Source organism: Theropithecus gelada, chromosome 10 (assembly GCF_003255815.1).
Source record: "Theropithecus gelada isolate Dixy chromosome 10, Tgel_1.0, whole genome shotgun sequence".
Taxonomy (NCBI): domain Eukaryota; kingdom Metazoa; phylum Chordata; class Mammalia; order Primates; family Cercopithecidae; genus Theropithecus; species Theropithecus gelada.
The window spans coordinates 51633650-51661500 of record NC_037678.1 but is presented as its reverse complement, the minus strand read 5'-3'; the positions used below and the strand labels follow the sequence as shown (position 1 = coordinate 51661500).

The window sequence follows — 27851 nt, the reverse complement described above, 5'->3', positions numbered from 1 at the left end:
GAATTGCTACACTGCCTCCCACCTCCATGGTTGTTCTAAGGATTAAACGTATAGACAACTTTACGACACCTAGTTCAATGCCTGACATGCTTAAGTCCTCAATGGTAGCCTTTTGCTTCAGGATGCAAAAATGAAAAAGCCCATTTTAGGGAGAAAGGCACAAGTTACGCTGTTGAGAATGCTTTCGTGAGCTACTGCTGTGGCTGAAATTCAGAATCACATCTAAGATTTAGCCATCATGGCCACTGACACAAAGTAATGGATCAGAAGCTGAGTCATGTTAAAATTTAAAAATGACATGCTACTTACTTCTATATGTTCTTTACAGTATTCCAACCCAATGTCACTAAGTATTTTTTTCACAGTTTTCCGGGCTTTTCTTAAACTGCCAAGATTGTTGACAGGAAGTTGGAACATAGTTTCTATTGGAAAAAAAAATTTAAGTCAAAGTCAAAACACGTACAACTTGTAATATTCACTAATTCCACTGATGACAAGATCATAAACCCTACCCATCTGACAAAAAAGGTGCACAGGTATCCTCATCTAGTGTGTACACACACAGACACACACGCTTGCATGTGCATATGGCTCGACTTATCCATCCATCCATCCATGATCCATCCATCCATCCTTTTTTTAAGACAGAGTCTTGCTCTGTCACACAGGCTGGAGTGCAGTGCAGTGCACTCATGGTTCATGACTGCAGTGCACTCACGGTTCACCACAGCCTCAACCTTCTGGGCTCAAGTGATCCTCTCGCCTCAGCTTCCCAAGAGGATGGGACTCCAGGAGTGCGCCACTACGCCCAACTAATTAAAAAAAATATTTTTTTGTAGAGACTAGGTCTCACTATGTTGCCCAGGATGGTCACAAACTCCTGGACTCAAGCCATCCTCCCGCCTTGGCATCCCAAAGTGCTGGGATTACAGGTGTGAGCCACTGAGCCAGGCACGTATCTACTATACTTTGAATACTTAAAGCAGGCAGGCAAAATAAGTACTCTCTGATCTTCCCAGTTTTTAATAGGACATTTTGACTATGAGTCTAATCTGGCGTAATTCTAAGACTTTAAAAAAACAGTTCAGCAATGAACTTCAAGTTGAAAATTAGAGAAACAATAGCAATCAATTATTTTTAAATCAAGTGTTCTTTTCTCCTTTTGATGTTGAACATCTGAAAACAGAAAAATGTTTACCAGTTCATCATCATTATACAGTTTTGAGTGCCAGGGTAAAGAGGTTTTTGTTGAATTGGAACTGTCCTGCCTACTGCTATGGTATTCTTAAAAAAAACCAAACAAACAAAAACTAAAAACCTTAAGTTTCTGTATACTTCCCAAACTAAATACAGTAATGATATGTGACTCGACCAACACATGCCCCCACTCCTGCAACATACCTGGGCAACATACCTGGGCAAAGGCACTCACAAATGTTAACTGTTACAGACTTTAAGGAGGATCCTTTTGAAAAAATGAAAAGCCTGTATGTATGTGAGGGAACTGAAAAATTATTTTAATGACCTCATACATTAAATTAGATAGATCAACTTTCCCAAGTTTCTTAAAACAAAAGTTTGTCTTTAATGAGAAAATAAAATCAGTAAAACTTGGGCAACTGAGAATATGTATGGTTTCTAATGAGATCATAAATGCTTTCCATAATATGGTAAAAATTTATCAATAATCCAAATGTAACACAATTTCACAGGATGTCAAGTTCTAAAACCCAAAATAGCAAAAACAAAAGGCAAAGCACCAGGAATTAAAATTTAATATATGCAAATCCAGTTTTCTAATTAATAAAGGCTGTTACTCTGTAATACTAATATTATCTGTAAATGGCAAGTCAACTAATCCAAATGTAATAAAATGTTGCCTCATTTATTACTCTAATCCAAAATCAACGTTAACTACAAAAAATGGGAAATAAAAGGAGAGCGTGAAATCTACCAAAATCAAACAGTAACCCCTAGAAATTTTCAAACTGGGTATGTTACTCTAACTTAGAAGTCTCAAAATATTCTATATAAAGTACCAAAGAATAACTGGGGCCAAAAATGAAAAGTATTTTGAAAAAACCTTCTCAGCCTTATCATACTCAAGATAGAATTGCTGCTCACTATGAAGCAATGACTGTGATGTCCCCTGCCCTCTCTGCTCTGCTAATAATCTGACTATTGTGAAGCCAACTACAGACTTAGAAGTCACTTCTGATATAAATTAAGACCAAATCAATTATTTTTCGTCCAAATTGTATTGCTAAATTATTTTAAACCATCTTTTTGTGGTGGCTTAAAATCAGCAAATTCTTTATCACTTGCTTCCTTTAAAACAATTACTACACGCTGGGCGCGGTGGCCCACACCTGTAATCCCAACACTTTGGGAGGCTGAGGAGAGCAGATTACGAGGGGTCAAGAGATCAAGAACAGCCTGGCCAACATGGTGAAACCCCATCTCTACTAAAAATACAAAAAATTAGCTAGGCATAGTGGCACCTGCCTATAGTCCCAGGAGGCTGAGGCAGGAGAATCGCTTGAACCTGGGAGACGGAGGTTGCAGTGAGCCAAGATCACACCACTGCACTCCAGCCTGGTGACAGAGTGAGATTTTGTCTCAAAAACAAACAAAAAACAAACACAGTTACTACAAATCAGGTCTTTTAGAGAGAAGCACATGCTAGAAAAATATTTCAGAAATACAGAAAAGTGTCACAGGCTAATTCTGAAGAAACCAGGTATTAAAATGGATGCCCACAGATACCTAAGACTGGGAGGAGACATCTTGTTTCTCTATTCATTTCATAAACTCTCTTTGGGCCAAAATTCAGTTCTTTGGGAACTTCCTGAGTTAACTCTGCTTCACACTTCATAAGAGATGTGTCCAGAAGCCAGACATTAATGGTTTCCCTGCCTCCTGGATCAGTGGCTCAACAATCTTAGAAAAACAAAGACATAAAGATTTGGAAATGTAGCCACTACTGGGGTCATTAGTCTACAGAAAACATTAAGAAGAATCAAGCGGTAGCTTGGGGGAAAGAAAAACCCATTCTCCTAAGTGCCTACCCACAGCTTAAAAAGTTGGTTTAAGACATTAAGATGAAGCATCTCACTGCCTGGTAGGTATTTTTTTCTGAAAAAGTGAGTATGCCCATAAGGGAACTTAGTTGTAAGAAACTTGTAATTTATAAAAAGCGGTATTTCAGCCACAGAGTTGGTGTTGGGTTTACTTATCTATTTTGAATTTAAAAGGTTTATAAATAAAGCAGTGACACTGCTTACTGGGAAATGCTGTACCAAAAAAATGTTATTTTGCTGTAGGTTTAGTAACTAAGAGGAATCTGTATTTTTTTTTTTTTTTTTTGAGATGGAGTCTCGCTCTGTCACACAGGCTGGAGTGCTGTGGCGGGATCTCGGCTCACTGCAACCTCTGCCTCCCGGGTTCATGCCATTCTCCTGCCTCAGCCTCCCCAGTTGCTGGGACTGCAGGCGCCCACCACCATGCCTGGCTAATTTTTTGTATTTTTAGTAGAGATGAGGTTTCACTGTGTTAGCCAAGATGGTCTCGATCTCCTGACCTCGTGATATGTCCAACTCAGCCTCCCAAAGTGCTAGGATTGCAGGTGTGAGCCACCACGCCCGGCCTTTTTTGAGACGGAGTTTTGCCTGTTGCCCAGACTGGAGTACAATGCACAATCTCGGCTCACTGCAACTTCTGCCCCCCGGGTCCAAGCAATTCTCCTCCTCAGCCTCCTGAGTAGCTGGGATTATAGGTGCGTGTCACCACATCACACTAATTTTTGTATTTTTAGTACAGACGGGGTTTCACCATGTTGGCCAGTCTGATCTCAAACTCCTGACCTCAGGTGATCCACCTGCCTCAGCCTCCCAAAGTGCTGGGATTACAGGTGTGAGCCACTGCGCCTGGCCAGAGTTCCACTTTTCATCCAGGCTGGAGTGTAGTGGTGCAATCACAGCTCATTGCAGCCTCGACCTCCTGGGCACAAGTCATCTTCCCACCTCAGCCCCACCAGGCAGCTGGGACTACAGGTGCACACTACCATGCCTGGCTATATTTTTGTTTTTGTTTTTTGGTAGAGATGGGGTTTTGCCACGTTGCCCAAGCTTGTCCTGAACTCCTGAGCTCAAGCGATCTGCTGGCTTTGGCCTCCCAAAGTGCTGGGATTACAGGTGTGCACCACCATGCCTGGCCAGGAATCTATGTTCACATTAACTCAGAACATTCTACATCTTTTCAGTGTAAAGATTATAATGCTCTTCATATGCCTATTTCTGACATTCCTAATAACCTTGGAAATTCCATAATGTCCCTTTCTCCAGATAAGTGTGTGCCTGCCATGCGTTTGCTCATGGAGGTCATTTCTCTAAGATTTTCTCCATTTGGAGCTGAAATAACAATCATATACATTGGCACCTTCAAAAGCATTTGCAAATATTTTTGTTTTTTTTTTTTCTTTTTTGCTTTAAATACTTTCTCAGGAGATAAAACAAGCACACAATTCAGAAATATAAGCAAAGAAGGCTTCCTTTTCATTCCTATCCCACCAGCCACGCAGCTCCCTATCCCAGAAGGGGCCATCGTTACCCTTTCTTGTGGGCTTTTTGAACTATAACAAGCCAAACAATTCCTTGGAAAAAGTTTCAATCAAACTCTATCAGTCAATCATTATGGATGATAAGAAAAAGAACAGAAGGACCCTATGTTTCTTTGCATCTACTGCTTGCTGTTAAGAAACATAAGTTCAAATCAATAGCTGGCTCCAGGGTTCATTAATGTTATCTATTTGATTCTCCTTTACAAGTCTGGACAAGGGATCTATATTTAAGTAACTGAGGGGTGGGAACAGAATAGATAAGAAATTGTCTCTGCCTGAAATTCAGGGTCCTTTCCTCACTTTTGAATGCAAAGAGAGCTAAAAACTAAAATATAGATAATTATTACTCTTAGGGAGAAAGAAACCTTAACACTAATGCCAAAAATTGTCCCAGAGATGGGTTTTGACATGTGGAAAGATGGGCATACTGTCTCCCCAGATTTGCCCCTTGATAGCTAATCCTTTCTCTTTTGCCTCCTTATCAGCATGGCCATTAAAAAAAAAAAAAAATTTGCCTGGTGTGGTGGCTCATGCCTGTAATCCCAGCACTTTAGGAGGCCAAGGCAGGCAGATCACCTGAAGTCAGGAGAGTAGCCTGACCAACATGGAGAAACCCCATCTCTAACAAAAATACAAAATTAGCTGGGTGTGGTGGAGCATGCCTATAATCCCAGCTACTTGGGAGGCTGAGGCAGGAGAATCGCTTGAATCCGGGAGGCGGAGGTTGCGGTGAGCCTAAATCGCGCCATTGCACTCTAGCCTGGGTGACAAGAGCAAAACTCTGTCTCAAAAAAACAAAACAAAACAAAAATCAGAGGAGCATCATTATTCCAATACCAAGGAGAAGTAGCTCCCTTTAGCCAAACCTTTCAGCTCATGACATAAAAAAGGAAAAATATCCAATTTAACAAACCCATATATTGTTCATCTGTTAGACAATCATTTTTAAAGCACTTGCAATTAGCCACTCAACTGTGCTAGGAATAGAGAGATGAATAAGACACGGTTCTTCCCCTTCAACAGTCCATTTCTTCCAGGATGGAATACACATAGCCAGCCAGCCCTCAGTCAGTAGGGTTTAGACATTTGTTTTTGCCTGCCCAGCCTCCTCTTGGAGCCGCCTCTGCCACAATTGATGGAAGAGAGAAAGTCGCTTTTCCAGCAGAGCAGAGTATACATGACTCAGTTTGACTAGCTAAGAATATTTCATCTATGTAAGATAATGACCAGTAGAGTTGGACATGTCCCCTAAACAGGGCTGACACTGACACTGAAAACAAGAGTTGGGACCTGCCATCACATGAAGCAAGCAAAGGGAACAATCCCTATTGATATCGTTTAAGGTCCTCGATGCAGCTGTGCCTGAAGAACAGCACTTCCCTACGCCAGCCTTTTCCAATATATATAAACAAACACATTATCGTTTCTGCCTAAGTTCATGTCACTCACAACCAAAAGTCTTGACAGACCCACTGGGCAGTGGGACACAGAAGAGAAAGTAAATAATTAAGAGGGAAGATAGGGTATTTTTTTTTTTTTTTTGAGACGGAGTCTTGCTGTCGCCCAGGCTGGAGTGCAATGGCACGATCTCGGCTCACTGGAAGCTCCGCCTCCCCGGTTCACGCCATTCTCCTGCCTCAGCCTCCTGAGTATATAGGTGCCTGCCACCATGCCTGGCTAATTTTTTATATTTTTAGTAGAGATGGGGTTTCACCGTGTTAGCCAGGATGGTCTCGATCTCCTGACCTCTTGATCCACCCACCTCGGCCTCCCAAAGTGCTGGGATTACAGGCGTGAGCCACCATGCCGACCAAGATAGGGTATTTATGCAAAATAATTACACTTGTGAACTGGGTCTAGTAAAAAGAATAGGAGTTTGTAAGATGAAAGTTACTCTAAAAAATGCTTTGGCTCTGATTTCATCAAGTGAAAAAACAAAAAACACTATATGAAAAGAGTTAAACAACCTAAATTATAAATGATTCAGAGAAAGCTCAATGACCTATTAATAATAGAATTAACATTTTCAAGTGTTTTATTTACAACTGAAAGTAACTAGGTGTGGGTACAATGTCTCACACCCATAATCCCAGCATGTTAGGGGGCCGGGTTTGAGACCAGACTGAGCAACACAGCAAGACCTATGTAGAAAAGGGTGTGGACCTGTAGTCCTAGATACAGGGGGCTGAGGTGGGAGGATCATTTGAGCCCAGGAGTTCAAGGCTGCAGTGAGCAATGATCGTGCCACTGCACTCCAGACTGGGTGACAGACTAAGGTCCTGCCTTTAAAATAAATGAGAGTAACTAGCTTTTTGGTAAGCACATGCCACCTGATGAACTACATGTAAACGTTCCACCATTATTATTTTTGAGAAAGGGTCTCACTCTGTGTTACCCAGGCTGGACTGCAGTGGTATGATCACAGCTCACTGCAGCCTCAATTCTCCGGGCTCAAGCAATCCTTCTGCCTCAGCCTCAAAAGTAGATGAGACTAGAGGTAGACGCCACCACATTCAGCTAATTAAAAAAAAAATTTAATAGGGGTCCTCCCTATGCTGCCCAGGCTGGTCTCCAACTCTTGAGCTCAAGTGATCTTCTTACCTCGACTCCGTGAAGTGTTGGGATTACAGGTATGGGCCACTGTGCCCAGCCAACATTCAATTTTGGAGACTAACACTGTTGAGTGAACAAGACATACTCATTCCTATTAGCCCTTGCAAATTATACCCACATCTACTGATTAGGGCCCAAACATTAAAGTTGTACTAATCCAGGCCCAAATCCTATTCATGTGCTTTCTTACAAAGCAAGAGTCAGACAGCTGGAATGAAAATCTGAGATTCATCTAGGCCCTAGGCTACAGATAAAGTAAAACCATATGCATGATATATGTATCTGTGCAGAAACTTTTCAGTTTAAGTCCCATCTTCTTTTGGTTTTGTTGGTTGTGCTTTTGAGGTCTTAGTCATGAATTCTTTGCCTAGATCAATGTCCACGAGAGTTTTCCCTAGGTTTCCCTAGTTTCAGGTCTCACTTTGAGTCTTTTTTCTATCTTGAGCTGATTTCTGTATACGGTGACAGATAAGGGTCTAGTTTCATTCTTCTGCATCATGGTAATCCAATTTTCCTAGCAACATTGACTGAATAAGGAGTCCTTGTACATTATTTGGGTGATGGATACACTGAAAGCCCAGATTTCTTTTTTTTTTTTTTTGAGACAGTTTTACTCTTGTTGCCCAGGCTGGAGTGCAATGGCGTGATCTTGGCTCACTGCAACATTCGCCTCCCAGGTTCAAGCAATTCTGCCTCAGCCTCCTGAGTAGCTGAGATTACAGGTATGTGCCACCACGCCCAGCGAGTATTTGTATTTTGAGTAGAGATGGGGTTTCGCTATCTTGGCCAGGCTGGTCTTGAACTCCTTACCGCAAGTGATCTGCCCACCTTGGCCTCCCAAAGTGCTGGGATTAGAGGCATGAACCACCACACCCAGCCCTAAAAGCCCAGATTTCACCACTGAACAATATGTCTATGTAACAAAACTGCACTTGTATCCCTTAAATTAATACACACAAAAAATTTTTAATTAAAAAAAATCTGATCCTCTCTCTCTTCCAAGTATCAAAAGTAAAAACATTTACTCCATGTACTAAGAGGTACAGAGAACCTGGCTCACGAGGAAAAAATATTTGTAAGCTCACTGTATAGTGGAAGGATGATGACATAACATCGGTAACTGTGAACTTTAAGCAAAGAGGTAATTAACTGACCAACAATCACAATCATTTATGAAACAACTGCTCTGCCAAAAGCCCTGGATCTAGTCAGAGGCTGTACTCAGCTTCTTCTGGGTCAGGCAGACAGATAATCATCCAACAGATGACAGTCCTAGTTTAGCAGGCTCAAGGTAAGGTCTGCAGGATCTGACACACCAAGAATCAGTGGAACTTGTCTATGGTAGTTCTGCAGAGCTACCACATCAAGGATGGCACCATATAGTCTGTATTTTTAGGGGAAGAAAAAAAGCAGAAAAGCATTTACTAGTATCATCTGAAAGTAAAACAAAACAAAGACAAAACAAACAAAAAGATAAACCTGTTTTAGATGAGCAAAAGACAACCCAGCCGAACACCTCTGAACAGGCACAGATGAGCCAGAAGAAAAAGCTAGCCTCCAAGTCCAAACTTGTCCAGATCACATTTTAAACTATTTCAAGTGCGGATCTAGTATGTCATAGTGTGTCCTACTTTCCTTCAACTGCAGGTATAACTTTGCTACTTTACAATGTTCGGGAACCCAAACCTGAACATATCCCAAAGTGATGATTAATGTATCAGTTACACTAGTGAATGCAAAACTTTCATTTCCACTAGGAAAAGAATCTCTAATATTTCACTGAGAACTACACAAGGATCGTTACTTCTTCCTGGTTAACACCTAAACATAAGCTGCACTTAGCCTAAACCAGTGATTTTCAAACCTCATTTATTTTTTTGAGATGGAGTCTCCCTCTGTTACCTAGGCTGCAGTGCAGTGGTGTGATCTCAGCTCACTGCAACCTCTGCCTCCCAGGTTCCAGCGATTCTCCCACTTCAGTCTTTCGAGCAGCTGGGATTACAGGCACGTGCCACCAGCCTGGCCTAATTTTTTTATATTTTTAGTAGAGATGGGGTTTCGGCATGTTGGCCAGGCTGGTCTCGAACTCCTGACCTCAAGTGATCTGCCTGCCTCGGCCTCCCAAAGCGCTGGGATTACAGGTGTGAGCCACTGCACCTAGCGTCAAACTTTTTTTTAAAAGCTGTGAAATCCTTGTTTCCAAAGGAATCTTAGGTGAAATATAAAAAAGATAAAAACTAGCAGTGCTAAGGTTGAAAGAGAGAAAAAAAGGTTCCCTGCCACCAGTACCTCCAGGAAATAGTCACTAATCTAAACTAAGCCTGTGATGCAAATTTATGCAAAAGTGGCAGGTTACCGAAATGTAGAATCTGGGCCTAGTGGGCAATCAAACCAAAGCATGAAGTTTGATGGCTACAGAAGAATTCTGACAGTTTACTGAAAATCTTCACCAAATAACTTTAGTCTGATCAAAGTATGAAGTGATAGGGAATCCACAGTACACCTAAAGGATCAGAAAATAAAAGTTTACAGTGTGATTTTTTAAAAAAACATTTCTACCCTAAAGTTGTAAAGAAAAACACAGTCTCTCTGGGATTATCTTTTACCTGGGGTTGGGAGAAGAGAAGAGTGTGGAATCAAGGGCTAGAAATGATGCTATCACTAGTGAAGAAAACGGCAGCGTCAGGATGGGCACCATGGCTCATGTCTGTAAACCCAGCACTTTGGGAGGCCAAGGCAGGCAATCACTAGAGGCCAGGAGTTAGCGACCAGCCTGGCCAACATGGTGAAACCCCATCTCTACTAAAAAGACAATAAAATTAGTTGTGCATGGTGGCACATACCTGTAATCCTAGCTATTTGGGAGGCTGAGGCCTGAGAATCGTTTGAATCTGGGAGGTGGGTGTTGCAGTGAGCAGAGATCACGCCATTGCATTCCAGCCTGGGCAACAGAGTGAGACTCTGTCAAAAAAAAAAAAAAAAGGGTAGCTGTATTTTCTAAGTTAATAAAAATGAGGAAGACAATCAGGCTACTACGATATAAACAATTTCATTTTTTGATAACATCAACCCAAGTTACTATGTAAGAATTTCAGACCCTTGATACTTAAATTACTCCAACTGATGCTGATGCAAGAATTTTTACATATATCTTATAACCCCCACTGGGGTTTAAGAGGAAGATTTTTGAAGTTTCTTTAAACCAATGATCTAACTAAAAAATGTCAAGTTATGCTGGCAATTTTCTAAGAGGGACAAGCATTTGATTCTCATGAACAGAATCAAAGCATCAGTTAACCGCTACCTGTGACGACACTTCTATTTAAAGAACAGATTTTGTTATGTCTCTGTGGAAACATTCAGTACCTGTTAAGAAAAAAACTAATCAGAAAGAAAACATCAATCCTGGGAAAACAAAACAGAAGGGTGTGTGTCTAACCTAACGGTCTGCAACTGGGCCTACAGCGGAAAGCTGGAGGAGGTGAAGGAGAGGATTCTGGCTAATAAATCCCTGGCTATGAGAACTGACCAGGACACAAGTGCACTGCATTGGGCAGGCTCAACCAGACATACATAAATTGCTGAATTTTTGTTTCAACTTGGAGTGCCAGTAAATGATAAATACTATGCAATGTTGGTCTCCTCTTCAGATTGCTGTTTGTGCTGGCCAGAATGAGACTGTAAAAGCCCTTCTGGAAAAGGTGCTCAAGTGAATGCTGTCAATCAAAATGGCTCTACTCCCCTACATCATGCAGTTTCCAAAAACAGGCATGAGATTGCTGTCATGTTACTAGAAGGTGAGGCTAATCCAGATGGTAAGGATCATTATGAGGCTACAGCAAAGTACCGGGCCACAGCCAAGGGTAACTTGAAGATGATTCATATCCTTCTGTATTACAAAGCATCCACAAACATCCAAGACACTGAGGGTAACACCCCTCCACACTTAGCCTGTGATAAGAGTGAAGAAGCAAAACTGCTGGTGTCCCAAGAAGCAATATTTACATAGAGAATAAAGAAGAAAAGAAACCCCGCAAGTGGCCAAAGGTGGCCTGGGTTTAATACTCAAGAGAATGGTAGAAGATTAAACAGCTTGGATTTCTTCTTACTTTATATGTTGTGATGCTGTCCCTAGTGTGCTGGAAAATAACGTACTTGGGCACAAGACATCATCTGCAAATGTTTTCTCACCTTCAAAGTCTTATAAACATGTTGACTATTGTTCCTGTTGAGGTTCTTGTTCTAAACTTACAGCTTGCTTTCCGGGCACTGAATAACTATTGACATTGTTCTACTGTTGTCATATATTCTTGTATACTGAATTTCGGCTAATTCTGAGTAAGTGATTCCGTGGCTGTTGTGAATCTTCAGTACCCCCCGAGCATGCACCTTGTATCAGTCTCTGAAACAGATTAGCTCCAATAGCAACAGGCTAGTTCTTCTGCTAGATGGTTCTAGATGGACTCCCTCCGTGATGTTCCTCCATACAGTTAAACATCCTAACTTTTTTTTCAAGCTCACTCAGGCCTATGCCAAATATTATTTTTCCCCAACCATGAGATTTTATTTTTGTGACAGGAGGAATATTTACATATTTTAGTAGACCACATTTTAAGTTGGGGGTTGTGCTCTAAAGTAATGAAAAACAACTTCTCATGTACACGTGTATTTTTTTTTTGATAAGCTTTCCCAAGATAAAATGTATGGTTTTTAAAAAAGAAAGTTTTAAAGTACCTATATCAAGTCATCTTATATTGAAAAAAAGTCAAGCTTGTTAAAATGATATGTAACAAAATATATTGATTTGTATTTCAGAAACTAAAAAATAAAATGTTGAAAGAAAAAACCATCATTCTTGTATTTACACAGTGTCTTTCCTTCCTACCTTTCCCTCAGCAACATATTTAATACCTGTCTATATCACTCATTGAATCAAAAACTGTGGTCACAGTAAAACCCTATTTCTTCTTATAGCCAATAAGCCTTTATTGTTTCTATTTTAGGATTTGCATCTGAACTAGTGAGCATACTTTATTTACATGTGCCATTAAGCCCTACATTTAAACCAGTTGCAAAAAGGTTTATATATTTGCAATTTAAAAAAATTAATCTTTTTTTTTTTTTTTTGAGATGGAGTCTCGCTCTGTCGCCCAGGCTGGAGTGCAGTGGCTGGATCTCAGCTCACTGCAAGCTCCGCCTCCCGGGTTTAAGCCATTCTCCTGCCTCAGCCTCCCAAGTAGCTGGGACTACAGGCGCCGCCACCTCGCCCGGCTAGTTTTTTGTACTTTTTAGTAGAGACGGGGTTTCACCGCGTTAGCCAGGATGGTCTCGATCTCCTGACCTCGTGATCCGCCCCGTCTTGGCCTCCCAAAGTGCTGGGATTACAGGCTTGAGCCACCGCGCCCGGCCTAAAAAATTAATCTTATACAGCTTTGCTTTAAGATTGAGAGCCTACAGCCAGTCTGGAAATAATCACCCCACTCAATCTTTTTCCAAAATACACAGCCCTGAACAGAGGTAGCCGATTTCCATTCTCCTATAAGCTTGGGCAAAAGAGCTTCCAGATGCCGGAAACTCTTCACAGAAAGGCAGCTCTGATGCCTCCTCCTTTTCTTCTCCTCCCTCCCCCATCCATAAAACACATAATTCTGACTATCCAGGGCAGAATGATCTTCTGGATTAGCAGATAAAACTGTGCAGCAAGAGAGAGGTAAGAAAATAAAGTTTAGTCTCCTCTTTCCTTAAGCTTACTGGAAAATGTACAGTAGTACTGAGGCTGAAAAGGGGGGTGAGGAAGTTAGAGAACCAGGAAGATTAGAAAGAAAACTACTTTGCAAATGACGACACTTACGTACTGAAAGCTAGATTTGAACAATGAACATCAATTATATTGCCTAGGATAATCGTATTATAATACTCTTAATAAAGATAAGCGGTTTCTGTATTCCTCTATTTTTACTAGCTTCACTGGACTTTTACTATTCTCCCAGTTTGATAATAAAAGATAACCAAATACAAAACTGCCTCCAAAAATAAACACTGATTTTCTTCAAGTTTTTAACTGTTCTCAATTATTCTTTGTAATTTTTATAACCATTTCTTTAGTGTAAATTTATGCAAGGCGAAAGATGACATTTTATCTAAATACAGCATTCTATACAAAAATGTTTAGTCAAAGTAATATTTTTTGTCACTTTCCATCAACATGTGTGAATCCTTTCTACAAAAAAAAACATGCTCTAAAAGATTGTTGCCTGATCACCTCAAGTGAGAGGGGGCACAAAATCCCACCAGGCAGCTCATTCCACACTGGACAGCTTTACAATGTTGTGTAACCTGCCCATAGCTCTCAGTTAGGCTATAAATTCCCCAGTCACATGACAGCCTTTCAAAACTTTAAGACACGCCCCTCTTCTCCCAGTGAACCAGGATCAGTTCTTCTCACCATTCCTTCCGTGATCTCACAGGCCACTCTCCAAAGTTATGCTCCAGCTTGTCAGTCTCCCCAGTTCCCTGAATAAACTGTTATTCGGATGTGACATATTCAGGAGATGTCAATTGATACAACACTACCCTAAATCTGGACATTATTTTTCAATTAATGCCCCTGAAAAGTGCATTTGTGTCAGTGGCATCCATTTCATACATATGACATAAAAAATATTTTTAAAAATATGCAGTGCCTTTTCAGAGTTAGCTTGTTCAGCTGGTGAGGAAAAAGATAGTTTGGACTGAATCTAAATCACAATCACCAGTCTTCAGTGTCTCCTCAACTGCAGGAACACAAGCATTCTGTTTCTGAAATGAGGGTTGGAAAAACAAAACCAAAAACGAAAAAGCAAATGTCCAGTACAGGCCTTAGGAAAGTCAAAAGACTGAGACTCATCTTCCAAATCACACCATCAACTGAAATCTGTTATGAAAAAGCAGCACTCTGAATCACTGAACCCAGGGGTTGCCTAATCTAAACTCTTCTCATCTTACAAATTAGTAGCTGAGGTGAAGCAACTGCTTGCCCATGAGCGAGCTGGGTCTCAAGGCCACCCTCCATACCTAAGATGCAGCACTCCTCTCATTACCCATGCAGACTGAACTCTATCTCTGACATTCACTAAAAACAAACAGCAGCATATTCCCTACATACATCTGAAAGTGCCAGAACTTCAATACCCAAGGTTGAAATGGTCTTCAAAAATTAAAAGGCTCAGCCAAACCAGCTGAAGCAATAATACAGAGATTAAGAATCTGTACACATCTCAAGTCAGTCAGATGGTTCTATCACATCCAGAAAAGAAAGAATTCAGCTCTGAGGACACTTGTCTTAAATCACTCTTACCATCACCATGGAGGTCAAGAGTCACTAGATAGTCACATCGGAATAATCTGATTCTATCAAAATCATAAGGACAATATCTTGTAAAATGAAAACCACAACCTTGATATCCTTAAATAACAGGCTAGCTTTTCAAAAAACAGATTATCCTATGTCTCCCCTTTATTATTTTCCCATTGTTAATCCTCTAAGCATGTTCTTCTGAAAGTCCCTTGGGAAACTAGAGGCTTCCTTTTTTGAAAGGAGGGAGTTGATAGGAGGCTTGTCTGTTCTCAACTACCTCCAGGCTCCAGTCAAACTGGGAGAACAGTTAAAAGTCCAAAAAGTTACATAAGCAACTGGGAAGTGGGAACACAGGACCACACATAAACTTGTATATCAACGTTCTCAGCAGCATTATTCATAATACCCCCAAAATAGGAACAACTCAAAACAATTGATAAATGAAACGTGTTTATATCCACATAATGGGATATGATTCAGCCACGAAAAGGAATAAAGTACTGATACATGTTCCAACATGAACCTTGAAAACATTATACTAAGTGAATAAAATCAACCACAAAAGGCCAAATATTGTATGATTCCACTCATGAGGTACTTAGAATAAACAAATTCATAGGAATAGAAAAGCAAAATGGTGGTTGCCAGGGGCTAGGTAAAGGAAGAAACGGAGTTATTAACAGGTGTAGAGTTTCAGTTCTGCAAGATTAAAAAAGGCTAAAATGGTAAAGTTTATGTATACTTTACAACAATTAAAAGTAAACACATTCTTTTTTTTTTTTTAAAGTGGTTACTGGGAAATTTAAGGCAGCAGTGTTGATTAGGGAAGCAGACAAAGTCTGCTTATAATTTCAACAGCAGGGTAGTCTGGGTTCAAAATCAGGGGCATTTCTCACTGATGGGTCTCTTTACCAAAATGTGAGTATTAGGCATTTGTTAATACTCCCCAGTAAAGGACAGATCCTCTAGAACAAACCGTGGATGTAACACAGCATTTTGAAGGTCTATACAAATTTCCAGACCATTTTTAACACTATAATCATTTAATATGAGTAGTAATACATTAATGGAACCTAGGCGGCTCCAAAACCTTTAAGTACTTAAAGAAAAAAAAATGGTAGAGAGTTCATGTTATTGGCAAATCTGCTCCACTCCAAGAGGCCAGGGACAGTGTATTATATTACTTTTGGCAATGAAGGCCCTGATTCACCCTGGCTTAACTAATAGATTTAATACAGCTGGGGTTCCTTCAGTGAGACATTCAACTACTTTGTTTCGCAAACTTGAGCGTGTGGCAGTAGAAAAAAGATCTTCAGAGAATTCCCACGTTAAATTTTCAAATCACCTTAAGTTTCCGCTACAAAAGCAGAAGTGCAAGAGAAGAGGTCCTGGGAAAAATAAAATGGAAAGCTTTTGAAAGGTAACAGAATGATGAAAAATTTAATTTTAGCACTTTAAGGAAGTTTGTTTTCTCTCATGCTGGTGTAGTTCATTAATAGCAAACCAATAATCTAACTGTAAACAGCCTGGCTCATCACATTACCTACCAATTATACAAAAATTATAATCACACTGTGATTTAAAAGTTTTATTTATTTTAAAAGCTCATCACAGGTGATCTCAGAGATTTAGCAAAATACAACCTGAAATAGTTAACAGATACGGCCGGCATTTATGTCTATAAATTATTATCATTACATATTATCTTTTAGCACATTCATTTTCCTAACCTCAATTGATGGACTAAACAGAACCCTTAAAATATGCAGCAGGACAAGGGTGCCATCTCACACGTGTGGCTCCCAGCTCCCAGCACTTTGGAAGGCTGAGGTGGGAGGACTGCTTGAGCCCAGGATTTCAAGACCAGCCTGGGTAAATATAGTGAAACCTCTACTTAAAAAAAAAAATAAAATAAAAAAATATATATATATATGTGTGTGTGTGTGTGTGTGTGTCTATATATATATATGTATGTATATAACCAAGTGTGGTGGTGCAGGCCTATAGTCCCAGCTACTTGGGAGGCTGAGGCGGGAGGATGGTTAGAGCTGCAGTGAGCTATGATGGTGCCACTATATTTCAGCCTGGGTTACAAAGGGAGACCCTGGGACTTTGTTTTTTTTCCCTGCTGTATCTCTAACATCTATGTCAGTGGCTAGAACAAAGCAGGCACTCAATAAATGCAGACTGAATGAATGAATCCCTGCCTAGAAAAGGCTTACAGACATGACATCCAATAAATATTTGCAGTAAAAGAGGCAATGTATCAGATGTGTCCCAAACTAAATCCTAAGAGGCTTCATGTTTAGTTCATTCTCAGCAGGAAGGGTGGCAACAGCTGCTGAGTTGGGGCCACTAACTTAGGTGGAGAATCTGCATTTACTGCAAAAAGCTTCTGGCGCAGTTCCAGAGGCCGGAAAGCAAGGTGTTCTAGGAACTCCTTGCTCAACTCCACTGAGTCAGAATGGTTGCTATGTCAAACTTCTGAGTAACAAGGAACGACATGACTGGACAGGCAGGGTGAGGATAGGATGGGGACCCTGAACGTGAAGCTGGTCTGCTGCCATGTCTGGGAGGCACCGAGGAGATGCTGCAGATATCAAAGTACAGAAGGGACATGATTCTAATGGCACTTTAAGAGGATTAATCTGGGCCGGGCGTGGTGGCTCATGCCTGAAATCCCAGCACTTTGGGAGGCCAAGATGGGCGGATCACCAAGTCAGGAGCTCGAGACCAGCCTGGCCAATATGGTGAAACCCCATCTCTACTAAAAATACAAAAATCAGTCGGGTGTGGTAGTGCATGCCTGTAGTCCCAGCTACTTGGGACGCTGAGGCAGAAAAATTGCTTCAATCTGGGAGGCAGAGGTTGCAGTCACTGCACTCCAGCCTGGACAACAGAGCCAGACTGAATTTCAAAAAAAAAAAAAAAAGCATGAATCTGGTTGTATTCAGCAGGTTCCATTAAGAAAGGTCCAGAGGGCCAGGCGTGGTGGCTCACACCTGTAATCCCAGCACTTTGGGAGGCCTGACCAACATGGTGAAACCCATCTCTACTAAAAATACAAAAAATTAGCTGGGTGTGGTGGCCAGTGCCTGTAATCCCAGCTACTCAGGAGGCTGAGGCAGGAGAATTTCCTGAGCCCAGGAGGCAGAGGTTGCAGTGAGCCGAGATTGTGCCACTGCACTCCATCTTTAAAAAAAAAAAAAAAAAAAAAAAAAAGGCCCGAAGGAAGTCAATTAGGTAAGAGTACATACCAGCCCTACCCAACCCTCAGAATCACCTGAGGGAGCTTATACCCATGCCGCATCTTCTCAATCTGAGAGGTCTGAGAAACCATCACTGCCTTAGGTATGAGATAACAGGATACTGGAGTGATAGCAAAAGGAGGAGAAAAGAAAAAGTTCACAGGTGAAGCTTATAGCCTTAAGTCAAAATTTGTGCCAATAATACTATTTTCATGGACAAAAATTTACTGATCAGCCATATGTAAAAAAATTTACACCTTATAACTTCAAACCTCCTTAACAAGAGATAGGATGACATAGCACAGTAAAGCTTTTATTCGTTATGAAATAAAGATAGGATGCAGTGGTCCACCCTACAGTTGGACAGATCTGTATTTAAATCCTTGCTCTGCCACTTACTAGCTTTGTGATCCTAAACATGTTATTTAACCTCTAGAGGTCTGTTTTCTTATGGTATAAGCAGAAGGACACTGTCTAATTGTTTTAATGTCAGAAGGATTAAATGAGATGATGCAAGTTAATGCTTAAGGCAGTTACCATTATTACCTTAAACCAGATGAGATACTAAAATAATCACTTTGAAAATTCTGAGTTCACACCAGGGCATAACCTCTCCAAAAAGCTCAAACTATTATGACTGAGAATCAGATGTGGTTGCCATAACAACATCTGTTCTTGTACACATTACAATGTGCTACATGCACAGTAGTGTTTTTATATAATATTTTACATCTGTGTGAGCCATTCATACTCAGGTTAGCGTATTCCTAACTTTACAAGCTCAGTGACACTTAAAATATTTATGCAACAGAACATCTGCAACTATCTTAAACAAACCCAGGTGACTTACAGTTACGTAGAAACATAAAGCTGTCATCTCGATTTTGCATATCTTATGTTTTAAAAAATATGTGGAGTCACTGGTCTTTTAGGAAGATTTGCAGACTACAAGACCGGTGCCCACAACCAGAAAACTGCTACTGTGTTGCTGCTTATCCTGATGCTTTCCGTATTCAGATTTCAGGCAAGAATTCTAGCACTGACCACCAGAATTTCCAGCACACCAGTAGAACCAGTTGTTTTCAGGTGGAACTCCTCTAAGAGTTTAAGATATGTATACAAATAGAGGGAAGATGATGCCTGAGGGACAAGGCGACAACTGGGCAGTCAGAGGTGACCCTTCATCAATTTAAGAGTTCACCTAAAATTGTATTTGAAAGCTGGGGAAGATGCCTCAGTACTTAAACAAGAAAAACAGACTGAGGATCCTTTATAATATACCGATCTAGATTTAGGAAGAGTGTGAGGTGAGGACCACTTCTCAGTTTACTTCACTCTAAACAGGTATTGCAGCAAGGCAGGGACACAGCACAGAGTGATTCTAGCACTCCACTGCCTACATAAGAACTCCACAGGGATACAGTCACTTGCTGTCACTGTAAGCGGACAACTTGGCTTAAGATCAATGTAAAAAAGGGAAATAATTCACACGCAGCCCTTAAGGAGTGTTTTAGGGGAAGACTCTCAAACTGCATTTTTCCTTTGCCCTCACTCCACACAGAAGTCGTGAAGTCGTCTTCTGTGACCAAACGTGTGGGTTTTTTTCCCAAGCAGCGGACACCAGCTGAGTGTCCTAATTTGGTTCTGACACTGTCTACCTGGATATAGTGTCATATTCCACAAGTTGGGGGCTTAGTCTAACCCCAAGACTGCTCTCTCCTTCTTCAGACACCAATTAGAAGTCTGCGCCTCCAGAACTTTTGACTGATGCCTCAAGCTGGGGTTCCCAAGACCCCCTCCTTGAGTTCTATTAATTTGCTATAGCATCTCATAAAACTTGGGGAAATACTTATGTTTACCGGTTTATTATAAAAAATACAGATAAAGAAATGCATAGGGGCACTGGGCTTCCGTGCCCTCTCTGGGGGCGCTACCCTCCAGGTGTGTTCAACTATCTGGAAGCTCTCTGACCCCAGTTCTGTTTTTGTTTTTCTAGATGGAATCTCACTCTGTCCCCCAGGCTGGAGTGCAGTGGCACAATCCCAGTTCACTGCAACCTCTGCCTCCTGGGTTCAAGCAATTCTCCTGCTTCAGACTCCCAAGTAGCTGGGATTATAGGCCCCCACCACTACATCCAGCTAATTTTTTTTATTTTTATTTTTAGTAGAGATGGGGTTTCACCATGATGGCCAGGCTGGTCTCAAACTCCTGAACTCACAATTTGCCCGCCTTTGGCCTCCCAAAGTGCTGGGATTACAGGCGTGAGCCACCGTGCCTGGCCTCTCCTGGGTTTTTATAAAAGCTTCATAATGTAGTCATCTCTTCTTACCTCCCTTCCTTGGGGTATAGGGCAACACCCTCTCTCTAGGGAGGGTCTCAAGACTTACAATCAGAAAGCTGGGTGAAGATTAGAGTCTTGCCTTGGGGCAGGTGTAAAGCGAGAGCAGAAGGTCAGAGATTATTTTCTGAGACCTAACACACCCTATAACACAACATGGTAATGGGGTTATGGGTGGGGAAGCCAGGAACCGTGGTGGACGAAAACCAGTATGTATCACACCACCACGAGAGGACACATAGATACATCCATTTATAAATTATTTCAGAAGCATGCCAAGTCTATCTAAATGACATAAAATGCATGCCTAGTCTTTCTATCTAAACGACATAAAATGTTATTTTGATCCCCTAATGATACATTTTTTACGCTCTACCAAAACTATTCAGAAATAATTTCTCACAATAGGAAATATATTTCTTTCACCATTCTTGAGTAACAATTTATTTAAACTATGTTCTCAAGTTTTTCTAAGCCATCTCCCAGGATCAAGGCTTCACCAAAGGCAGCTTTTCAAAAGCATTCTTGTACCAGGTTTTGCCACTTGATGGCTCACTTTTTTACAACTTCCCCAGAGAAGTTTTATTTGCATTTTTCTTGTTGCTGTTTTTATTTTTACTTTTTTTGAGACGGAGTCTCACTCTGTCGCCCAGGCTGGAGTGCAGTGGTGCCATCTCGGCTCACTGCAACCTCCGCCTCCTGGGTTCAAGCGATTCTCCTGCCTCAGCCTCCCGAGTAGCTGATACTACATGTGCGTGCCACCACACCAGGATAATTTTTGTATTTTTAGTAGAGACGGGGTTTCAGCATGTTGGCCAGGCTGGTCTCGAACTCCTGACCTCAGGTGACCCGCCAGCCTTGGCCTCCCAAAGTGCTGGGATTACAGGTGTGAGCCACCACACCTGTCCTCTTGTTGCTGTTTTTAAGTGTAACTGATCTTGAAGCAGGATTCTGAGCACTTCTTGCATTTGGATACTCCCAGTCTTAGCTCACTTCCTTCACAAGAGCAAGGATTCTGTCAACCTAAATTTATAATTCCAATTTAAAATTTTAATAAATTCCACCATATTTCCACTAGACAGGAGTTTCTTCAAAAGAGACCACTCAAAAAGTTCTCAAGTCACCAGCTTCCAGCAGAAGAGCAGAGCTTTACAGATCGTCAACTGAAGCACAGCCTTCGACAAGCTCTTAAATGGAGCACGAAGGATTCAGAAAAAGAAAGTGTAAAAGCCAGCAATTATCTAACAAAAAAAAAACTGCTAAGGAGAGACTGTCTTAAACCAAAAAACTGGGAAAAGGGAACATAAAGTTTCTTTTTCAATCCATATACAGTTAACTTCAAAGCAGAAATATGCTACTCCAATTAACTGCCAACTGCACAATTTATACCCAGACTCTCCCTACTGGGGGTGTGGCTAGCTTATTTAAATGTAGACGCCATTGAGATCCTTGGGTGTAAGCTCACGTGGAAGCATAAAGCCTCACCATGAAATGGGAAGCATTCATGTGAGCCCCCCTTAGCCAAACAGCTTACAAGAGCACCATAAAGGCTTGTGTTCCAAGCACAGGCCTGGGAACCAGCCCAGACATTCTGTGGCTCATTTCATCATTGTATGTGGTAGTGTCTTGATTTCCCTATTTGTGAAACAAGGATAGTCCTGACAGAATTGGGAATAGTTTATAAAGTGCTTGGAAAATAAAACAGACAAGCCATCAATACTATCATCCATAAAGGCCAGTGAGGGGGCCTTTACACTTAAACAGCGCATCCTTATTAAAGCCATCACAGTCACATGAGAAGTGACATATAAACACAACCCACAGCTAAGTGACTCAATTACAAATCTATACCCTACTGAAGAGGGTATTAGCATATACAGATTCATTTTTAATTCTAACAGCTGGTCAAATAATGCATGACTCTTTTAGATGTGTATGTATTTAAATTAAATCTTTAACTGAAATCTAAAACTGTGGCATATATTCAGAGCAGCCTTCCCTTTGTAAACTCTATCCAACGTTGTCTATACTTTCCTCTTATTTTCTAAATCTTTATTTCTAGAACACTGTTGAAATTCTTGAAGGGTTCCAGGATTTCTCTAGCTGCTGTCTTGGAACCAAGGTAGGGATCAATAATACCAAAGCTTGTGAGTGAATCTCAGGGAACTCCTAAAGGCAGAGGACTGAATTAATACACAGAGATGAGAAGACCCAGGACTAAAACAGTAATATGAATTTTGCATTTTTTATTGACTAGAATAAAAACGTGTGCCCTGCAATCAAAACTGTCACTTTCCATAGTTGGCTCAAATTTATCAGTGATTTCCTACACACACACACACTCTCCATAATCAAGTTGGCTTATATATACCAACTTGAGAAGCATGATAATACGTGAGGAGACCCTTCTCACTCCAGTGAAGCAGAATATGAATTCTGACTTAAGATGACCCCAAAACTGGCAGATAGCAAAGGTAGGTCATAATGTAACGCAGGTGTAAGGAGTACTAAGACACTGAGAGGATGAAAGAACACAATCATTCTCTCCTCACTTTCTAATTAACAGGATCAGACAAACAAAAAACCATGAAGTCACAATGGCCACCTATGATGGGCAAAGCATGGATGGTTTATCTAATAAAGTATCTCAAGAATCAAAGTGGAAAGTGCCAATGTAAAAACAAGAAACAGCTTTTACATTCAAAATATCAATTAATTAGCATGGAGCTTTGGTTTATACCAGTTTCAAACACCGAGTTTCCAAACTGACAGTAATGTACATGAGCAAACTACGACAACTGCTCCACAGTTAATATCACAAGCTCTTACAAAACTAGGAGAGGGGCTGGGCGCGGTGGCTCACGCCTGTAATCCTAGCACTTGGGGACGCCAAGGCAGGCGAGGTGGATCACTTGAGGTCAGGAGTTCAAGACCAGCCTGGCCAACATGGCGAAACCCCATCTCTACTAAAAATACAAAAATTAACCGAGCATTGTGGCAGGCACCTGTAATCCCAGCCACTCAGGAGGCCGAGGCAGGAGAAGCGCTTGAACTCAGGAAGCAGAAGTTGCAGTGAGCTGACATCGCACCACTGCACTCCAGCCTGGGAGACAGAGCAAGACTCTGTCTCAAACAAACAAAAAACACAAAAACTAGGAGACGAAAACCTTTAAGTTTATCTGATGCTAATAACAAGTCAAGCTCTGTGAATCTAACTATAATTAAATTATTTACACATAGGGGAGCAATGTTTCTCTTAATGTACATGCTTCTCAGGCAAGAGAATGAAGGTTAAACTCCCACTGAAAGTATTTTACCTTATGTAAGACATAACAGACTTTATGACACTCATTTAAAGTAAAAGTCCTTTGGAACTCCAGGTTGAACAAGTAGCTTATTTACACAACAGTCATGGGTACTCTGGTGTAAACCACAATAATGCTTCTAATGTTGTAAAATAAAAACTTCAATTTTTTTCTTTTATATCATTTTAAAAATCTTTATTTCACTAAGATTTAAATAGGTTACTTGGAAAAAATATGTATAGAAAGTTTAATTCTGGTATGTTTTTTATTACACTTAGATGTATTGTCCCCAAACTACATCTCAAAACTAGGTGTACTTTCTCCCAAACTACACCTGATACTTGAACTTTTCATCTGTATTTAATAATATGACAATCATTTCCAGCTCTAGAAAACCCACATGTATTTTATGTGTATGTGTACATACAAACACACACACACCCCAATTATGAAATCAACTGGCCGAGGTCTATTACAATTTATGCAATTTTGTTACTTATGTATGATTCTCAAAAGAAACACAAATGCTGAAGTTTTTCTTTTTTTTTTACCCTATGAAGCATCAATCCCTACTTTCTCCTTTACAAAACAGTTCTATCTTCCTAAGTTGCAATTTTCAAAATAAAATTTGTAGCCAACATCATCCTATTCAACCAATATACTGCTGAGTATTTTAGTTTCAGTACTTTTATTAAAAAGTACTAACTTTTTAATACTTTCAAAACTTGTAAGTAGTTACAAGGAAAGCAACAACTTCACAGTATGCTTTATATACCTATGCTTTTAATAATCAAATATAAATAATAAGCCATTTTCGCCTGATAAAAGTCTACTGGTTGGTTACTTGCAAGTGGTACCAAAACAATCTGTTCAACATTGTGAAGTTCTTATTTTAATATAAATAGTATTAAAACTCTTCCTGCACTCTGGCATAAGGAGAAAAAGGTAAGATAAACGTAAGCAAAGCAAAGCAAATTCACAGCAGGCATGTCTAAAATCTACGACTTCCAAGGTTGGAAGGGCCAGGGATGATTAACAGATTTTCAGCCCAATCTCCTACATTTTCTATACAGGGACTATAAGAACCAAAATCAAAGAGGTTAGTTTCAATATATAGCAGCTCCTGATAAGCTAGTCTCAGGAAATTTTTCAACAAAGGCCAAGATAAAGAAGGAATTTCTGCTTAAAGTTCAGCTAAACAGAATACCCATTCCCCACACTCTAGTTAACTGAGTCTTTTACTATACTTTAATGAAGTATATAGTTTACCTACTATAAATTCCAGTCTTCAAGCCCAATTGTCTCACTTTTTTTTTTTTTTTGGTAGAGACGGGGTCTCATTATGTTGCCCAGGCTGGTCTTGAACTCCTGGCCTCAAGTGATCCTCCTGCCTCAGCCTCCCAAAGTTTTGGGATTATAGGCGTGAGCCACCTTGCCTGGCCTCACCTTATTTTTTGAGTGTTAAAACCAAGAAACCTTTGAAACTGTAGAATACATGCTTTCTAAGAGCTCACAGCAAGTTTTCCTTTAAGGGAAAATAGCTGTTACCACTTAGGACTTCATTCAACACTGTATCTCATTTGCCAAATCAAACAAAAGCCCCTCGACAATCTTTATTTCAAACATTCCCTCAAATAAGCTGCCTTCAAATTATATGCTCATTTTCAGAACTTAAATAACTGCATATAAAACACCAAATAAAGATCAAAACTATACCTGTCTACAAATACTATACAGTATTTAAAAATTAAAATAATTCCATTTAAATATGTGATTTTTCACAATGATTAAGAAATTGTAGAAGCAATGTCTCTAGTCAAATACTTGTACCAAAGGCCCTCCTTTTCACTCACCAAAATGTTACTTGGTAGCAATTCTCCAATGAAAAATTCTCCTGTTAAGCACCAAGTGGTTAACTAGGTATCAAAGAATACACCCATTCCATTCCCCATAAACTTATCTTGGTGTATTTATGTAACATACTTGTAACAAAATCTTAAAGGTACCCACAAACATCAACCACTGTCAATCTTTGGCAGTAAGAACAGGTTCATGGAAAAGCAGGTTTTCATCAGACATTTAAGGCTTTTAGAAGCTTAGCAACTCTAGAGATTGGGTTATCAAAATAACAGTAACTGAATACTTTATACACAAGGGTGTAGAATGCAAATGATTACAATATTAGCATCTGTAAAAATTTCTTTAAAAAGCTGTAAATCATTTCTTATGTTAATAAGTGTTCAGAACCCACTACTGCAACCAGCTCTAACCGGTTCCTTGAGGAATGTGGCTAGGCTGAAATTTTGGAAGTGTTGGTTTTGGTGGTGACCAAGGAGGAGGAAGTCTCTGGCTTCCCTGTTGCTGCAGTTCCCACCCTCCAAAATGAATATACCCACCGGTGTGAATTGACAATGTGGTCCAAAGAGCAAGGCAGGAAACGGAGTCCAGATCCTCAAAATGGTAGTACAGGGCATAACCACTAGGCCACCTATCAGTTCAGTACAAAAAGTACAACCCTGCGCATCATGGCGTAAAAGCTGGGGCCTAGGTTTCGCATTGTGCATCTCACACCTATGGAAATAACAAGAGGAGTAAAATCTATAGAAATCAACACACCCTAAGAAGGTGGGTGCTCACAGAAGACTGGTATCAACATTTTTGTAAAGGTGGTTGGCTGCTGGGATAATGAATGGCAATTACAAGTCCAAATTTGGAGGGAAACGAAATTTTTACAATCAACACTTGAGTTCGACAATGAAGAACCCAACATGGGCTTGATATTTACCAACAAGGCTTTGCAAATCATGACACCCATCTACACTCTTATAACTATTACTACCCCACAAAAATCCAACATCTCTCAAGAATGATTTTTAATTCTCAAAGAATTAGAAAGATGTGGCCTATGAAGAAGGGAGTTAACCAGCAATGTCCCCAAACCTGTTACTTTCAGGTTTCAAACCTCCTTTACCACCAGACTTAGGAAAGATATGGTGACACATTCAAAACTTGAGGTGGAAGAATTCCAGAAGAAGGGAATCCGAACCAAGGATGTGCCAAGGTGATTCGTCAAGAACAAGTATGGACTAGGGGCCAACAGTTTTGAAAAAGTAAAAGGAGAAAACTTCTGAAATGCAGGGTGGGCTCTTTAAAAGAAGTAAAATCACTGCTCTTGACTCACTTAATCCTTCGCCATGTTGCTGTCAGCTCACCAACTAAGAGTGCGAGTGTGTCTTGCTGGGCCCATTTTCCCATGGTCTGTAGAAGGCGCTGTGAAGCACATCCTGTTCTAGCTCGGGGGCCCTTCCCCCCTCTGCAGCCTTACCCAGTGCAGAGAATGCGCCCCCTACTGACTCCAACACTCATCGCCTTTAGCCGACTTGGCTGCGGTGCATTTTGGGTGGGGGCTGGTATTTTCTCCATGGCCATAAACCAGAAGCAACAATGCAGATTTCTAAAGAAACTGTATCAAGCTATCCAAGAGATTTTTTTTTTTTTTCATTCTGAAGGTTCAAGATACAGGCACAAGAAGCATCAGGGATGGGAACTGGGTGTGTGGGGATGGACATCATTAACATGGCAAACACTGAAACAGTTTGGTTCTTTTTCCCTCCTAAGCCTTTGTCTGTGAAATGGGGTTATGGCAAGAAGTGTCCAGAGGAATTGGTAAATGCAAGAAGATTAAGAAGACTCGTGGGTGTGTGGGGGGTGTGTGTGGCTAAAAAGGATATCAGATCTACAGTCTTGGTCTTGGGCAGAAGAGGAAGAGAAGCAATCGCGCCTTTTCCAGCAGACAGGGATCAAGGTTGGGGGGGAGGGGAAGGCAGGCAGGCCGCCCAGAGGAAAGAAGAGGTGAATACGAGGGTGTTCACAAAAACTACTCCCCATTCATTACATTAAAAGAAGATCTTTTTGCAGCTCTCTGGATTTCCATTTTCTACCATCTTACTGCAAAGTTGGGGCTCAGAATGTTCGAAAGAGGTGCTGACCAGGCAGCTGAGACTGGGGAAAAGGGATGGTGGTGAACTGTGGTCAGGATAGGAGGGAAGCTGGCAGGTTGGGGAGGAAGGATTGCACAGGGGAGGCAAAGACTTTCACTCCATGCCATGCATGCTCCCCGCCCCCCCCAACCCCGTCCCCCCTCCCCCAGGTAAGGGTGGGCAGACCCGGCAGAAGGCTCGTTCCAGGCATGGGGGTGTGCGTGGGGGGGCTCCTTTTGGGGGTGGGGGGCGGACAGGATTAGTTCCAGGGATGGGAGAAGCTCGGTTCTGGCTGGGGGCGGGGTGGGGGAGATGCCCTTAGCTGCAAAAGCTCCCGGCGGCCAGGCAGGCTGCTGGCCTCGGTGGGCTCACGGAGCGGAGAAGGGGGTCGGGCTGCAGGAGGAGGCGCCTGG

The 27851-nt window shown here is 41.0% G+C and overlaps 1 protein-coding gene and 1 pseudogene across 5 annotated transcripts in view; one reads left to right on the top strand and one right to left on the bottom strand.

Moving 5' to 3' along the window:
- ADNP (activity dependent neuroprotector homeobox) overlaps positions 1 to 27851 on the bottom strand; it is a 42766-nt gene that overhangs the window by 14317 nt on the left and 598 nt on the right. Inside the window, exons 2-4 of one of the 5 annotated variants that reach the window (XM_025398336.1) lie at positions 25855 to 26029; positions 1199 to 1284; positions 310 to 422 (exon numbers count right to left, since the gene is read on the bottom strand). In XM_025398336.1, the coding sequence (XP_025254121.1) occupies positions 310 to 417 (108 nt within the window). In that variant the 5' untranslated portion in view covers positions 418 to 422; positions 1199 to 1284; positions 25855 to 26029. Of the gene's footprint in view, positions 1 to 309; positions 423 to 1198; positions 1285 to 5531; positions 6134 to 25854; positions 26030 to 27851 lie in introns of those variants that run through there. The other 4 variants (XM_025398335.1, XM_025398338.1, XM_025398333.1 and 1 more) reach the window with 4 other exon arrangements.
- Positions 8900 to 11319, top strand: LOC112632465 (annotated as a pseudogene).